The sequence below is a fragment of the Leucopleurus acutus genome (assembly GCF_964270905.1).
Source record: "Leucopleurus acutus genome assembly, chromosome: 20".
Taxonomy (NCBI): domain Eukaryota; kingdom Metazoa; phylum Chordata; class Mammalia; order Artiodactyla; family Delphinidae; genus Leucopleurus; species Leucopleurus acutus.
The window spans coordinates 14,696,552-14,714,328 of NC_139162.1; the positions used below are offsets into that span (position 1 = coordinate 14,696,552).

General features: G+C 37.6%; 1 protein-coding gene across 2 annotated transcripts in view; it reads right to left on the minus strand.

Moving 5' to 3' along the window:
- PHLPP2 (PH domain and leucine rich repeat protein phosphatase 2) overlaps positions 1-17,777 on the minus strand; it is a gene marked incomplete at both ends in the record, with an annotated part of 69,466 nt that overhangs the window by 38,669 nt on the left and 13,020 nt on the right. For both annotated transcript variants that reach the window (XM_082863053.1, XM_082863054.1), the window contains one exon: positions 12,387-12,520. In XM_082863053.1, the coding sequence (XP_082719179.1) occupies positions 12,387-12,520 (134 nt within the window). The remainder of the gene's footprint in view (positions 1-12,386; positions 12,521-17,777) is intronic.

Genomic DNA, 17,777 nt, shown 5'->3' on the forward strand with positions numbered 1-17,777 from the left:
CTACTAGAAACAGACAGTAACTCTACACAGAAATGAACAGGATCAGCAACAGTACGAGGCTGTGCAAACACCAATAAACGGGGAACTGAGAAAACTGGGTTGTACTCAGTATTATTACATAATTGATTATGGAACCCTGAGCACTGCTTTGCCCTATTAACTATGTTTTTCCCATATAAAAAAATGAAGAAATGGGCTAGCTTACTTCAAAGCTTTTAAAACTCTGTATGTTAACACCAGATGTATGGAAGAGTCATTTCTCCTTCTATTCTGGGCCAATCCTTTCATCTCTTTTCTAAATTCCACCTTCCTTGGGGAGTTTGGTTCTTCATTCTTCTCATTCTTCAACTCCACCCTCCCTATTGTTTCTATCAAAGCTACAAAAGCACTCAAGTTTTCTCCCATTCCTTCATTCTCAACAGAATTCCTTTAGTTGAGGGATTCTCTAATTCCTATGTGCCCAAGAATTATCTAAGAATTAGTTTAAAATGCAGAACACCAAGACCTATCCACAGAGAGTCTAATTCAGAGGGTCTGGGATGGAACATAGGAAAATGTATTTTTAACAAGTATCCCAAGTAATTTAAATGCAGATGGCCCACAAACCATATTTTAAGAAACTATAAGTTTAACCTTTTGAGGCTCTTTTCTTCTCATTTGTGCTTCTATATTAGCTATCTCTGTTACCTCACCTTTTATTTACTCAATTTACTTCAATCTGGCTTCCACTTCCCAAAAACTACACTATTCATATGTTGATAAGGGCTTTCAAATTTCTATCTCCTGCCCCAATCTTCCCTTAGTTCTGATCTCATATATCCAACTGCCTGCTAGACATGTCCAACAGATGTCCCCATTCACCTCAAATTTACAGATTCATAGACTCATAGACATAGAAGACAAACTTACGGTTGCCAAAGGGGAAAAGGGCAGGGGGGGATAAATTTGGAATTTGGGGTTAACAGATACAGACCACTGTATATAAAATAGATAAACAACAAGGACCTACTGTATAGAAAAGGGAACTATATTCAATATCTTATAAGAATCTGTAGTGGAAAAGTACCTGAGGGGAGTTCCCTGGTGGTCTAGTGGTTAGGATTTGGCTCTTTCACTGCCATGGCCACAGGGTTCACTCCCTGGTCAAGGAACTGAGATCCCACAAGCCACGCGGCACGGCACCCCCCCACCACCAAAATAAGTATCTCAAAAAGAATACACACACACACACACACACACACACACACACACACACACACACACAAAACTGAATCACTTTGCTGTAAACCTGAAACACTGTAAATCAACTATACTTCAACAAAAAAATAAAACAAAATTTTACAGATACAAAACCAGTATCAGAATGAAAAGAAAGTAAAACTATCTCTATTTGAAAATAATATGATCTTGTATATAGAAAATTACCTTCCTAGGTAAGCCACACCAAAAAAACACTATTATAACTAACAAATGAGTTCAGACAGGTTGCAGGATACAAGATTTTTAAAACATCAGCTGTATTTCTATGCACTAGAAATAAACAATTCAAAAGTGAAATTAAGAAATCAATTGCATTTATAATAGCATCAAAAAGAATAAAATGAAAATACTATAAAACTTGTATACTGAAACTATAAAACATAGTTGTAAGAAATTATAAAAGACATAAATGAATGGAAAGACAGCCAGTGTCCCTGGGTTGAAAGACTTAATATTGTTAAGATGGCAAAACCCCCCAAATTGATTCACAGATTTAATGCAATCCCTATCAAAATTCTAGATAACTTCATGACAGAAACTGACAAACTGATCCAAAAATTCCCATAGAATGCAATGGACTCAGAACAGCTTGAACAGTTGAAAACAGACTTTTCAACTCAAAACAATCTTGAAAAAGAAAAACAAAATTGGAGGACTCATATTTCCCAATTTCAAGACGTACTACAAAGTAAGGAGCTGGCATATAAAGTGCAGTTCTGATATAAGGATAGATATAAAGCAACAGAATAGAGAGTTCACCAAAAAAACCCTACTTTATGGACAACTCATTTTTGACAAGGGTGCCAAGATAATTCAATGGGGAAGGAATAGTCTTGTCAACAAATGGTGCTGGGAATTCTGGATATCCACATGCTAAAGAAAGAAGTTGAATCCCCAACCTCACACCATATACAAAAATTAATTCAAAATGGATTATAGACCTAAATGTAAGAAATAAAACTATAAAACTTTAAAAGAAAAGATAGGAATAAATCTTGTAAATTTAGAATAGGCAATGGTTTCTTAGATATTGACATAAAAAGCACAAGTGACGAAAAAGAAAATACAGATAAACTGGACTTTGAAAATAAAAGGCTGTGTGCTTCAACAGACACCATCAAGAAAGTGAAAAGAAGACTCACAAAACAGGAGAGAATATTTGCAAATCATATAACTAATAAGGGACTTGTATCCAAAATAAAGAACTATTACAATTCAGCAATAAAAAGACAAATAATCCCATTAAAAATTGGGCAAAGTAATTGAACAGGTATTTCCCCAAAGAAGATATACAAAAGACCGACAAGCACATGAAAAGATGCTCAACCTCATTAGTTATTAGATAAATGTAAATGAAAACTACGAGATACCAGTTCACACCCACTAAGATGACTATAATCAAAAAAGACAAACAATAACAAGTGTTGGCGGGAATGTAAAGAAATTAGAACCCTTCATGGTTGGGGGGATTATGAAATGGTGCGATCACTTTGGAAATCAGTCTGACAGTTCCTTAAAGCTTAAACACAGTGTCACCATATAATCCAGCAATTCTACTCCTACATCTACATCCAAGGGAACTAAAAACATATGTCCACACAAAAACTTGTATATGAATGTTCACAGTAGCATTATTCATAATAGCCAAAAAGAGGAAACAACACAAATGTCCATCAACTGATGAGTGGATAAACAGAATGTGGTATATGCATACAATGGAATATTATTCAGCCATGAAAAGAAATTAAGTACTGATACATGCTACAAAATGGATGAACCTTAAAACACTATGCTGAGTACAAGAAGCCAGCCACAGAAAGCCAAGTATGTATGATTCCATTTGTATCAATTGTTCAGAATAGGCAAATCTATATAGACAGAAAGTGGATTCATGGTTGCCAGGTGTTGTGGGAGTGGGAAATAGGAATGGCTGCTAACAGATATGGGGGTCTCATTTTACAGTGATAAACATGTTCTAAAATTGGATAGTGGTGATGGTTGCACAACTCTCTGAATATACTAAAAAGCACTGAATTGTACACTTTTAAAGAGTGAATTTTATGGTATGTGAATTATATCTCAATGAAGCTGGGTTTTTTTTAATCTCATCATTTTTCCCAAACGTGCTATTGCATTTATATTCCCCATCCTGGTTAACAGCATGATATATTACAAAGTTAGCTACATCAAATAAAAATGGGACTTCATTATAGCTTCTCATGCTTCCAAATTGTCTAATAGTCTCTTTTGAAGTTTACATGAAACAGATGTTAAATCAATGGATGTACAATTCTTTGAGTCTCTCTTTCCTTGGCCTTATTTCTTTATATTTAATCTATCCATCTAAATCTATCCATCACCACTCTCAGAAAGGAACATTCAATTTGGGGAGGAAAAGTTATTTATACATGAAATAACATGCTGTTTATTATTATTTATGGAGGGTTTGCTAGATATTCAGAGTGCCTCAAGTCTCTGATCTTCTGAAAGTGGTAAAAAACAGAATGAGGAAGTTCTAATAAACGTTTGGAATGTCTAAGAGTTCTAATTAAAAAACAGACTTATAATCTCGAAAGCCAAGGTTCTAAGTGGAAAATCAGGGATAATTTTAATTTCCCTATACATTTATACTTTGAAATGTTCTATAAAGAAAATGGATTGCTTCTATAATTAAAAAAAAGAGCTTCAAAAACAAAGCATCAAGGACAACCCTGTAGCAATGAATACGTCTATTGCCCATAGGATAGTCTCTAAATACCATTTTTCATTAAAATGAACCAGTCCTTAGAAAAATAATCTATTCCTGGTGTGAGTCAGATGATGAAAAGATCAAGAACTTAATGGAAAATCTAGAATGCTGTCAAAGACAGTAGTTGGGTCATGTTGGAAGGACATAGAAAGCAACCTGAAAGAGCTCCCCCTAGCTGAGATGGGACAAATTGAGCATCAGAAAGAAAAATAGCTGCAAATGAATTGAAACAAATATAAATAAGCCCATGAGCTCATGATGATAACTCAAAACAGACAATAAAAAATGAAGTCACACAGACAGATTGTGAATATAATCTGAAAGGCAAAGCAATATAGCTTCTAGAAAAGAATAAAGGGAAAGACTGTTAAATTGGACTATATCAAAATGAAATACTTCTTTTAATCAAAAGATGCCATTAAGGTTCTGGTTCTGAGTTAGACAGAGAAAGCCCACTGTACCCTGTCTCTCCCACTGAATTCACCTATAAAACCTGAACAGAATACCTGGAGCATTGGTGAACCCCAGGCAGGCTAAACTCAACGAAATTCAAGCCCAGACACTTCATAATCAAACTGCTGAAAATTAAAGACAAAGGAAAAATTTTTAAAGAAGCCAGAGAAAGATGAAGCAGTATTTATATGGGAACAACGGCTCAAATGACTGTGTGCACTGTGTGTGCAGGAGCTCTATCATTCCAACTGCTCTGAAAATCTAAAGCTAGTTCAAAATAAAAAGTTAAACAAATAAATAAATACTGGCTGATATATTTTGGGGTAAAAATGAAACATTTACTTACATTTAAATAGTAAAACAGGAAACCTCAAAACAAATTTCAAACTCGCAGTAGCCACACACCCCCCACCCAACACAAGAACACAGTCTGATTTGAAGTATTTCAGTAGAAAATCTTGTGAAGCAGTGGTGGCTAAGCAATCCCACAATCTGGTTTTGTGACCCTGAACAAGTTCCATATTTTTAGGCCTTAGTTTCCCAAGTTTAAGACCAAGGAGTTGGATTAGATGATCCCTAGTCTTTCCCAGTTCTCACATTTTATGGATCCCTCTTATTCTTCTAAACTGTTTCTCCATCAACTATATGGTAGAGTACCTTAGAGGTTAAGAAGATGAGACTTAGGGTTTCCCTGGTGGCACAGTGGTTAAGAATCCGCCTGCCAATGCAGGGCACACGGGTTCGAGCCCTGGTCCGGGAAGATCCCACATGCCGCGGAGCAACTAAGCCCGTGCGGCACAACTACCAAGCCTGCACTCCAGAGCCCGCGAGCTACAACTAAAGAAGCCCACGCACCTAGAGCCCATGCTCCGCAACAAGAGAAGCCACCGCAGTGAGAAGCCCGTGCACTGCAACAAAGAGTAGCCCCGGCTAGCCACAACTAGAGAAAGCCTGCGGGCAGCAACAAAGACCCAACTCAGCCAAAAATAAATTAATTAATTAATTAAAAAAAAAAAAAGAAGAGATTTAGAACCCATTAAGACCTCTCCAGAGTAATAACATCTACCTACACGGTTGTAAGGATTAAATGAGAAAAAGTACATAGAGTGCTCAGCACCTTAGTACATGCTCAGCACATAGTAAGGGTATAAAACAAATGCTAGTTGTTATAATGAAAGTTCTGCCTTAAGCCTCCTTCTTTTCCTATATTTATTATTTTCAAGATAATCTTAAAAACTTCCACGGATTTAACACTCCCATGTACCTGACTCCCAGATTTGTATTTCCAAAGCTCCTAGTTTCACACTTCCAACTACTGCCAGACATCTCCAACTGGATGTCTACCACCACTTACAATTAAACATGCCTGAAACCAATTCATCACCATCCCTGCAAACCAGATCCTTCTCACAGCTCAAGTCCTGTCAGTCTCCCGAAGCCACCCAGCCTCAAAACCTCAGAGCCAGCTTTGCCTCTTAGGTTCTCTTCCTCAACTCCTTTTTTCAATCAACCATCAACACTTACTGACTATTCCTTCAAAAAGTCTCTATACGAATGATTCCTTCCCATTCCCTAGTTCAGATCCCTACTAATTCACGCCTGAATTATTATTCACTCTGGTGCCAGATTCATCTTTCTCAGACTCACTTGGATCCCATCACTTCTGCTACCATCTGCCAAATGAAGGCTAAACTCCTGATATTGCACTCAAGGCCCAAAACAATCTGGACTCAAATTATCTGTGTGTGTGATTCACAGAACATGCACTGAAATTCCTAATACCCCACCTCTGTCCTCCTTTTCCTTTCTGATTACTGAAATTCTGTCGATTTTTAAAGAACCAACCCAAATACTACATCTTCAGAAAGATTTCTTTGATTCTAGAGATATCCCTGATTTTTCAGAGAAGAAAAGTGAATGGGAACTTCCTTATCGACTATCAGAATCTATCATATAGGTATATTAAAAATAGCATTGGTATTAGCATAAGACAAAGACATCAATGTAATAGGACAGTATCCAAAAACAGACCCCCGCCTGTATAGGAACTTAATAATAATAAAGGCGATGCTTCAAATCAGCAGGAAAAGGATGAGCTATTTCATAAGTATTGTTGGGACAACTGGCTATCAACAGAGAAAAAAGTAAAGTTAGATCCCTACCTCATATCACATTCTAAAAATATAAAAGTACTAGAAGAAAATATAGAGTATGTTTATTTCCTAGGATAGGGAAGGAACGTAAAGGTATTAAAGGAAAAGATTGACTAAATCTGATTAAATAAAACTTCTGTACAATAAAAAACAATACGCAAAACTACAAAACAAGTTACAGGTTGGAAAAAAAATGTGTCACAAATACAGTATACAGAGGATGTATATTCAGAATATATACAAAAGTCCTTCTGGGGCTTCCCTGGTAGCGCAGTGGTTGAGAGTCCACCTGCCGATGCAGGGGACGCGGGTTCATGCCCTGGTCCGGGAAGATCCCACATGCCGCAGAGCGGCTAGGCCTGTGAGCCATGGCCGCTGAGCCTGTGAGCCTGGAGCCTGTGCTCCGCAACGGGAGAAGACACAACAGTGAGAGGCCCGCGTACCGCCAAAAAAAAAAAAAAAAAAAAGTCCTTCTGATCAATATGAAAAAGGATAAACAACAGAAATATCAAGGGTTAATTCAAAGGAGAAGAAAACTTAAAGATCAATGTAAATATGACACAATATTCAACAATACTAGTAATCAGGAAATCAAAACAACGAGACCAACATTTAATCCATTAGATTAGTAAAAGTTTTAAATGCTAATAATATTAAAAGGTGATATTGTGAGCAAAGGGGTACTCTGATATACTGATGGGATATACATTCGTTTTGCAGTAGTAACTATTAGTATTTTAAATGTGAATAAATATCCTATGACCCAATAACTTCATGTTTAGAGATTTACTCTGAAGAAACATAGGTGCAGGGACTTCCCTGGTGGTGCAGTAGTTAAGAATCCGCCTGCCAATGCAGGGGACATGGGTTCGAGCCCTGGTCTGGGAAGATCCCACATGCCGTGGAGCAACAAAGCCTGTGCGCCACAACTACTGAGGCTGTGCTCTAGAGCCTGCAAGCCACAATGACTGAGCCCGTGAGCCACAACTACTGAAGCCCGTGCGCCTAGAGCCCGTGCTCCACAACAAGAGAAGCCACTGCAATGAGAAGCCTGCACACTGCAACAAAGAGTAGCCCCTGCTCACCGCAACTAGAGAAAGCCCGTGCACAGCAACGAAGACCCTATGCAGTCAAAAATAAATAAATTTTTAAAAATAAATAAAATAAAAATTCCAATTACATCATTAAAAAAAATGAAACACAGGTGCACAAAGATGCAATTTTACTACAGTGCTATTTGTAATAGTCCATCACTAGGGAAATTGTTATATAAACTACAATACATACACGACATCCAATAGTATGCAACATAAAGAAATGCATATAGAAGATAGTTAAGAAAAGACCTCCAAAACACTGTTGGGAGAAAAAAAGCATGAAGACTAACACCAAATGACAGCATTTATGTAAACAAAATATATTTCTGCAAATACACATTAGATAGGAATAAAAGTTAGAAAATTCTCAACGGCTATATACCAAGTTGATTATTACATCATAATTATCACATTATATATCACTGCTTAATAGATAACCACTATCGGTATATACTTGTATTAACTCAAAAATTCTACTTGTAGGAATCACTTCCTCCCTCTATCCCAGAGGTCAGCCATTCTCTTCACTTTTATAATAATAATTTCCTTGTTTTCTTTATGTTTTTGCTACTCATGTATTAGTTACAGCAATTTTTAACTACTGTAACAAAAAGAATATACTGGCCCAAACACAAGATAAATGTAATTCTCTGCTAGGGTGGGCAGTCTGGGTTCCCAGGGGTCAACTCTGTCGAGAAACTCCAGCTGATGGTGGCTCTGCCATTTTCAACACATGACTTCAATACTGCTCTTGATGACTGCCTTCCTACCCTACAGAAGAGGAAAAGAGCAAGAAGTATGCACGGGGGGCTTTAGGAACCAGGTATAAAAGTGGCACACAACAATTCCACTCCATACCACTTTAGAAAGTTTTGTCACAGGTGCACACCAAACTGCACAAAAGACTGAGAAATGAGATGTAGCTGGGCAGTCATGTGCCCATCTCTAAGTCTTATTATGGAGAAAGGAAAGAGCAGCTTTGGATGGACAGAGAGTGGTACTGTCACACATCTCTAAACAATACGGCTGAGTTTTGCCTGTTTTCGAACTTTAAATGAATGGAAACATACTATATATGCCATTCTTTTCTATCTGGTTTCTTTTGTTTGTGTTTATGCTCCTTGGATGAAACTGTCTCAAACAACATGTACAGAGAATACCAAACAGAAAGAAATGCTCAGGCTGGGTGCTATGCTACCTGAGCTATTCAACCCCAGAACTACAACATCACTAGCAAATCACACCTTCTAGATGCCACTTCCTCTTACATAATAAGGAGTTGATTAATGGGCTCTCTTAATCTCTGTGACTGATCATACTACCCACTCATCTTTAGTTACATATGTTATTTCAAGGCTTTTATATCATGAATCTGTACTGAGTCACTCCACTCAGTTTCCCCCAGCACCCCCCCAGCAAGACTGATAACTAGCATTTGCACAATGGCCCCTGGAGTACCGGAGACGTTTCATATCCAGCAAACAAAGCAAAACACTGGTTTGAACTTAGGCCCTCTGACCCTGGCCTCATTAACAGTATATGCTAAGCTAACGCACCAAAGACTCTATGCAAGAAATATTGAAAGCTGATTGCTAAGCTATTTGCTTCAAAAAGAATACTTCAAATTCTTTACAACTCCTCTCTTCAAAAGGAGAGGCCTAAAAAAAAAAAAGGTGAGGGCTATTTCCCTTCTCTATATAGTGTGGGCTGTATTTGGTGACTCAATTCTAATAGAAAGTGGTGAAAACAATGGTGACTTATGAGGCTAGGTCATAAAAAACACTGAAGCCTGTGTGTTGTGTGTATGTATGTGTGTGTGTGTTATGTTTTTGCGTGCACATGCATGCATGCACTCATGTGCATGTGTGTGTTTCTCATCACTGGGGGCAGCTAGCTGCTACATCGTGAAGACGCTTAAGCAGCCCTCGAGAAGGGTTCACATAGCGAGCAACTGAGATCTCCTGCCAAAAACTGGTGAGAAACTGGGGCCTTCTACCAACAGCCACATGAGTGAGCCATGTTAGAAGTGAATCTTCCAGCCCCACTCAAGCCTTCAGATGACTGCAGCTTCAGCCAATATAATGAGTACTATCTCACTGAGACTCAACCCAAAACCATCCAGCTAATTCCTCCTAGATTTCTGACCCATAGAAACTGGATGGTATAATATCGGGACTTCCTTGGCAGTCCAGAGGTTAAGACTCTGTGCTACCACTGCAGGGGGCGTGGGTTTGATCCCTGGTCAGAGAACTAAGAGCCCACACGCTGCGCATGGTGTGGCCAAAAAATAAAAATAAATTAAAAAATAAATATTTAATATCATTTTAAGTCACTAAATTTTTTTTTAATTTTTATTTATTTTTTGGCTGAATTGGGTCTCCACTGCTGTGCGTGGACTTTCTCTAGTTGCAGCAAGCAGGGCCTACTCTTCGTTGCGGTGCATGGGCTTCTCACTGAGGTGGCTTCTCTTGTTGCGAAGCATGGGCTCTAGGCGCATGGGCTTCAGTAGCTGCAGCATGTGGGCTCAGTAGTTGTGGCTCACGGACTCTAGAGCACAGTCTCAGTAGTTGTGGTGCACGGGCTTAGCCGCTCCGCAACATGTGGGATCTTCCCAGACCAGGGATCAAACCCGCGTCCCCTGCATTGGCAGGTGGATTCTTAACCACTGCGCCACCAGGGAAGTCCTAAGTCACTAAATTTTGAGGCAATTTGTTACACAGCCAACAGAAAATACCCTTATCTATCTATCTATCTACACACACATACATACTTTTTTTAACCTTTTATTTCTGGTGCCATATACATATATTGCCTATTTTCAAAAGTAACTAGCTTTAAAAACCTCTTTCTCAAATGTAATTTTCTCACTCAAATTATACTAGCTTCTCTGAATTAAAAGAGCTCACTTTTGGAAATGTTCTCTGTTAATGACTCCCCCGCCCCCGCAAATATAGTAAGTACTAGGAACTGGTACTCTTTTTTTCTTTTTTTTAATTTATTTGTTTTTGGCTACATTGGGTCTTTGCTGCTGCACATGGGCTTTCTCTAGTTGCGCGAGCGGGGGCTACTCTTCCTTGCGGTGCGCGGGCTTCTCATTGTGGTGGCTTCTCTTGTTGCGGAGCACAGGCTCTAGGCATGTGGGCTGCAGCAGTTGTGGCTCACGGGCTCTAGAGCGCAGCCTCAGTAGTTGCAGCGCACGGACTTAGCTGCTCCGCAGCATGTGGGATCTTCCCGGACCGTGTCCCCTGCACTGGCAGGTGGATTCTTAACCACTGTGCCACCAGGGAAGCCCCCCAAACTGGTACTCTTTTTGACTTTACTGGAAATATCCTCTTAAGGGAATATTAAGATCCTAGGCATGCTACAATTTATCAGGTGTTATTAATAAATTAATGCAATCATGCCAACTGTTGTGTTATAACTGACTTCAAATGCAATCTCACTGGTTATAAAGGAGCTCGCCAGCATCTCAAGGCTCAACTTTCATCCCAGAATGAAAACATGGAGTGAAGAACTTACGTGCAACCACATATAAAGAGCATGTTACTATCCAAGATTTATTATTATTTTTAACCAAGCTTTACAGTAATAGATCGGTTGTGTTCCTCAAATTAGTCTTAAAAGATTTTCCTCAGATTTAACATCAACCTAGCAACTATTCTCCCTCCATGAACTAACAAAGGAGAGAAATGAATGGAAATAAAATAAAATGAAACCAACTTTTAAGGGACATGTCAGAAAATATTGTTGTGGTGAAAAATTATAAACAAAATCTTTTGTGAAGTGCATTTAATAAAACTGGCTTGTGACATGTGTCACAAGAGTTCAGATTAAATCAATAATTTGAGGAATGAGAGCAGGAAATCTTAGTAAATGGTTATGCCTACATACACTAATAACTTAGTTACTAGTTCAACTGTTTGAAAAATGGGTCATATTAACTCAAAACTGTTAGGTGTTAAATAGCTCTGTTATTTACTAGCTGTATGACCTTGAACAAGTTAACTTCTCTGTCTCTGTAAAATGAGACAACAGTTCCTAGAGCATAAGGTGGCTATACTGAGTAAACTGGGTAATTCACAAGCATAAAAGCACACAGTAAGCACTCAAAAAATGGTACTCAGTAGTATTATTAGTTATTGATGTGTATTTGGAGAGTAATATTCAGAAATATTCTGACTTCCTTAAGGCTAACTTTATGACTAAAGTGATCAGATGAAAAATAGTCAATAGGGAAAAAATGCACCAAAAGAGAAGAGCATGTAAAATATCCAAGATTTAAAGCTTACGAAATTCAACAATATACACGTCTGATGTGTTCATCAAATGTTAAGTCATATATGATAATAACCACCTACTTTGCAACATTCTCGAACTATCCAGAAGTTCATGGACTTTATAAAGAACTTGAAAATATAACTGATACTAAAGCTATGATTTGATCAAGATGCTGGCAAAAGTACGTAACAATTCTGTAAGTCAGCATAACACCAGAACGAAAAGAGCAAAAATAAAAAGGGACGGCTGTTTTTGCTGTTGTTTTCTAACTACATTAGTAAATTGGCTTAAAAATGGCTTTGGATAAAATCTTTTTAAAAGGCTGAAGACAGACAGAGGTACAAATAATCAATTAAAAGTCATTAATGTATACACACAGCCATGATAAATCCTTACCACCATAAAATCGAAGCATACAGCCAAGGTCAGGATTTGCCGCCTCCTCCTGTATGCGCACAGGGTCATCAAACCCCAGCCTGGACAAGTAATCATAAACAATCTGAAGAGGTCGTTCAGTAGGTTCCAGTCTCCTGCTTATACAATTCAAAAGAAAAATATTTGTTAAGTAATAAACACACTTCATTTGATTTTTAAAATCTTTTAATATGCTCTAGATTTTTACTTCTATATCAAGATTTTCTCTAATATCACATGATACAACTAATCTAAACAAGTGGTGCTCAAAGTTTTTGGTCTTGGGATCCCTCTATAGTTTTTGAGGCCCCCAAAGAGCTTTTGTTTACACGGGGTATATCTATTGACATTTACTGAATGAGAAACTAAACTTAAGAATTTCTAAATATTTAGTTATTCATTTTAAAATAACAACAATAAACACATTACATGTTAACAAATATTTTTTGAAAACTATATTTTCAGAATAAAACAAATTTAGTGAGAAGACTTGCATTATTTTATATTTTATAAATCTCTTTAACAGCTGGTTTAATAGAAGACAGCTAGATTCTCAGATATGTAGCCTCTAGAAAACTCCACTGTATACTTACAAGACTGAAAGTGAAAAAGAAAATTAATACCTCATTATTATGAAAGAGTTTTGACCTCATGCACCTCTTCAAAAAGTCTCAGAGACCCCCAGAGGGCCCTTTGAGAACCTCCGCTTCAAACTTAAAGGCATCGAATTGAAATTATGAGATATAAAAGATTGTACCTGGCCATAACTGATTTCACATAAGCTGCAACACAATTATAAATGGAGACTCTGGGTTGCTGACTATATCCTATATATTTCCTCTGGCTTCACAGATGATTTTTCCATAAAAACTAGGAATGAACTGCCCAGTAATTCCCCAGAAATCATTAGATTACATGGTTCTGACTGAAAGCTAGGTAAAACCAGAATGTTAGTAATCACTTGTGGCTTCTGGTGACACTGCATATTTTAAAATCACACAGACTTAAGGCAGCTCATTTACAATTCTTTTATCAGAAAGCAAAGAGTCATAAATACACCAGCTAAGAGCATGAGCTCCAAAAGTCAGACTGCCTGGGTTTGAGTCTCACTTCTGCCACTTATCAACTGCATGTATGCCCCTAGACAAGTTATTTAACCTCATTGTCTTAAATTCCTCATCAGTATAATGGGTAGTGCCTAACTCACAGAGTTGTTATTAGAAGTATTTATTTATTTGCTTACAAGAAGATATCACATAGTATATAAAGTGCTTAGCAAATTATTTGGCATGTAGTAGTGTTCAATAATGTACTGACATTATTCAAAAAAATTCTTAGGAATGGAATAAAATTTTAATTAGAATAAAAATAAAATGTCTCCCCTATCTGAAACAACAACCAAAAAACAAGTATAGGAAAGCCTGTATGTTTAAAAGATCTTGAAGAACATTATTCATATCCTAAAAGGATTCTGTTTAGAAAACTTAAGTCTTGTATTAATCAGAAGAAACATGATAAACCTTCCATCATGGCAAAAAGATATGAAAGAACTCTGTGTTTTGTGGTTAAAGAACTAGAAAATACTGGTTGGCAATATGCTTTAATTTAAAAAAACATGAAATGGGAATACTACAAAGTAGAATATAAACAACTGTAAAAATATGGTAATTTAGGAATGGAAATCATATTGATGAGTACAGAAAGTAAAAAATAAAAATAGGGACTTCCCTGGTAGTCCAGTGGCTAAGACTCCACGCTCCCAATGCAGGGGGCCAGGGTTCGATCCCTGGTCAGGGAACTAGATCCCTCATGCCGCAACTAAGACCCAACACAGCCAAATAAATAAACATTTTTTAAAAAAATCTAAAATAAATAAATAAAAATAAAGTAAAACCACCTCCTGGCCCCTCCTGACTGTTCAGTTCTGACTTTCAGCTTCCATCAGCTCAGAACTACTACACGGGGAATGACCAAAGAACTAAAAGCCTACAAAGACCAATAAATATTGAATTTAATAGAAATGAAAAATAAACTTTTCAGAATAAAAATATCAGTTACAATTAATCTCTAGCCAAATAAAATAAAAATCCACAAAGGGCTGTGACAATTAGGCACCTTCCCAGTACAATGGTAGAATTCTTCTAAGAAGGATGCATTTTAAGAGAGACTTCTAATAAACTATATCCTGGACGGGTCAATTAGCCATGTAATAGGAAGACTGACTGAAGGATTAACTTGAAGACAAGGTGACCAAGGGCATAAAGAGCCCTCTCTACCTTCCAATGTCAAGAAGGATTAGACTCACTCTATCGAGATTGCTCCAAAGAATAGGACTAGGACCAAGGAGCAGTTGCACAGGTAGACTTGATTAAAAAATGAAGAAAAACCTTAATGATTAGAGAAGCCCAATAATGAAAGAGACTACCTCTCAAAATAGTTCACAGAGAGCTAGAGAGCCCTCTGTCACGGACACTTTAGACGAGTCTCCTCTAAGAACCAAGTTGGGCCAGATGATCTTCAGCGTCTTTTAAAACTCAGGGCTCTTTCAGGTATTTAAGACACCTTGCTAATATAATACAAATTCTACGTGAACACTGCTATTATTTTTGGATACAGAGATCAATGTATTTAAATATAATTCCATATAATGATCACATATTCAAGACCAAGAAACATTATTAATACTTTCAGGCTAAAGCTCACTAACTCAATTTTCCTATTTCTCTCTGGAAAACCAGGAGAAATGGAAATATCCTAATTCTGACATATTTTACCTGATCAAATGTCCTGGTCTAAAAAGGCTCTGTAGATTTTGGAAAACCTCTTTATATATTTCCACCTAAAGAAAGTATTCTCCCTGGTGGGACGGGGAAAAAAATTCAAGAGAATCTCAACATCTGCTCTTATTAATTTAGCATAAATGAGCAAACAAGAAATAGTTCAAGAACTGCAAAAACAAGTAAAACGAGGGACTAATTCCATTTACTCATTAAACTCATCTGCTTAAGAGAGTAGAGTATGGGGGAGGGAAATGCTGTAATATGCTTACGGATCAATTTTGTGTTTCAAAGTTCCAAAAGTTTAACAGGCTGCTAATTAGCTGTGTGTTAAATCTCTCACAAATCAAAGGAAATATATATACTGCAAAACAGGTGTAGGAGAGAGTATGTTAGCAAAGAAAGGTTCCATTCAGCATTTGAAATACTTCCACTGTGGCTTTAAGAAGAGACAATATGACTATTGTTAACAGTTTTAGTTTGCTTCTAATGCTTCAAGGAGCTACAATAGTCCTTGTAAATCTGAATATATGTGGATATGGTTATTTTTCTCCAAACCAGCCAACCAATACAGTAATGCTATCAACAGTGTTTGCAGCTCTTAGCCAATCTGAACAGCGCCCACAGTTAAGTTAGAGGTAAGAGAAGAGTACATTTCATTCCAGGTATCATTTCACAAGAATTCTAGTTAATAGTGGGAGGCAAAAGTATACATTATTTTTCTTTTTTTTTTTGGTACGTGGGCCTCTCACTGTTGTGGCCTCTCCCGTTGCGGAGCACAGGCTCCAGATGCGCAGGCTCGGCGGCCATGACTCACGGGCCCAGCCACTCCGCGGCATGTGGGATCTTCCTGGACCAGGGCACGAACCCATGTCCCCTGCATCGGCAGGCGGACTCTCAACCACTGCGCCACCAGGGAAGCCCAAAAGTATACATTATTAAAACCCAACATATTGTATCCAAGACCCTAACAAAGCAGAGCAGCATTCTCTACATCAAAGTCAGGTTAAAACTCAATCTCTGGCCATCTATAAAGGTAAAATCTGCAAAATTTGAAGACCGACAATACAGAACATGATACAAACAACAAGGATACTTCGATGAATGTTTACCCCATACCTGACACTATGCTGGGAAGTATCTCACATTTTACAAAACTAGGAAATAAGAAAAATGAGGTTCAGAGAGTCACACAATTAGTACATATGGCATCACGGTTTGAACCTGTGTCGGTTTCCTTACAAAGCCTAGCCTCCTTTAGGGAAACAATATTATTTTCTAAATGTAGATTAAAAATGTATGCAGAAGAGAGCTCAAAGCACTTCATATGTTAACTTACATCAAGAAACATAAAAAGTTATGTTTTAAAATTACTGTACGTCATTAGTCTAATACATCATCATTTGAAAGATAGACTATTTTTATGCATCATTGTTGTATGAGAGTCTTTCTAGCCTTCGTGGTCCCTGGTTCCTGTGGGGTAGATTCTAAATCCTCAGTTTCCTGAGTAATGGGAGTGTCTTAGTTATTCATGAGCCCCTTGGATAACCCCTAGGTTTATGCTAAGAAATGAGCTGACTCAGGATGGGGGCTGGTCACCAGAAAGACCAACCACGTGAAGACAGGGCTGGGGCTTGGAGTGAGCCCGACCTTGGGGGAGGGGAGGGCTGGAGATTTGAGTTCAAGCACCTACCTGATCAATGATTAAATCAGTCAAGCCTACGCTATAATACCTCAATAAAAACTCTGTACTGAAGCTTCCCACTGGATGAACACACTAATGTGCTGGGAGGGTAACACGGATGCTCCCAGACCTCGCCCTATGTATGTCTTCATTTTGCTGGTCCTGATTTGTATCCTTTATACGAAAATTGTAATCTTAAATATTGCTTTCTTGTGTTCTGTGAGACATTCTAGTGAATTATTGAACCTGAAGGGGTCATGGGAGCCCCCTAAATTTTTATCCAGTTGGCCTGAAGTGCAACCAGAGTGTAAAGTCAGGGCGGTCTTGTTGGAGACGAGGCCCTTTAAATTGTTTGTTTGTTTGTTTAATTTTTATTTTATATTGGAGTATAGCTGATTAACAACGTTTTGTTAGTCTCAGGTGTAATGTCCTTTAACTTGTGAAGGAAGTTTGTGCAAACTCTGCGTGGTTAGTGTCAGAACTGTACTGCAGTAAACCAGATGGCATTGTAACAACCATTAAGAAAGAAAAAACACTGCCAGTTAGACTATGACCTACCAACAACTGTAAGATACACACTGATTTTAGAAGTATTAAAATGTAAAAACAAAACAAAGTTTTAATAAAAACAAATTACTTAATGTGTAATACATTCTTTTAAAGCTTTAAAATACTACAGAAATATGAAACACAAAACAAAAATAATCCTTTTCCTTCCTCAGGGTTAATCAGCTCAGTATGTATCCTGAAACAGGACTTTTCATTCCACTTTTACAATATCAAAATATGGTAAAACAAAACTATAGTGACTTGTTAAGAGGTCACCCAGCAAGTCAGTGATAGTAAAGGAATTAGAACTCAGGATCCCAAATCCTGAGGGCATAATTTTCTGTTAGATATATTTTATCTATT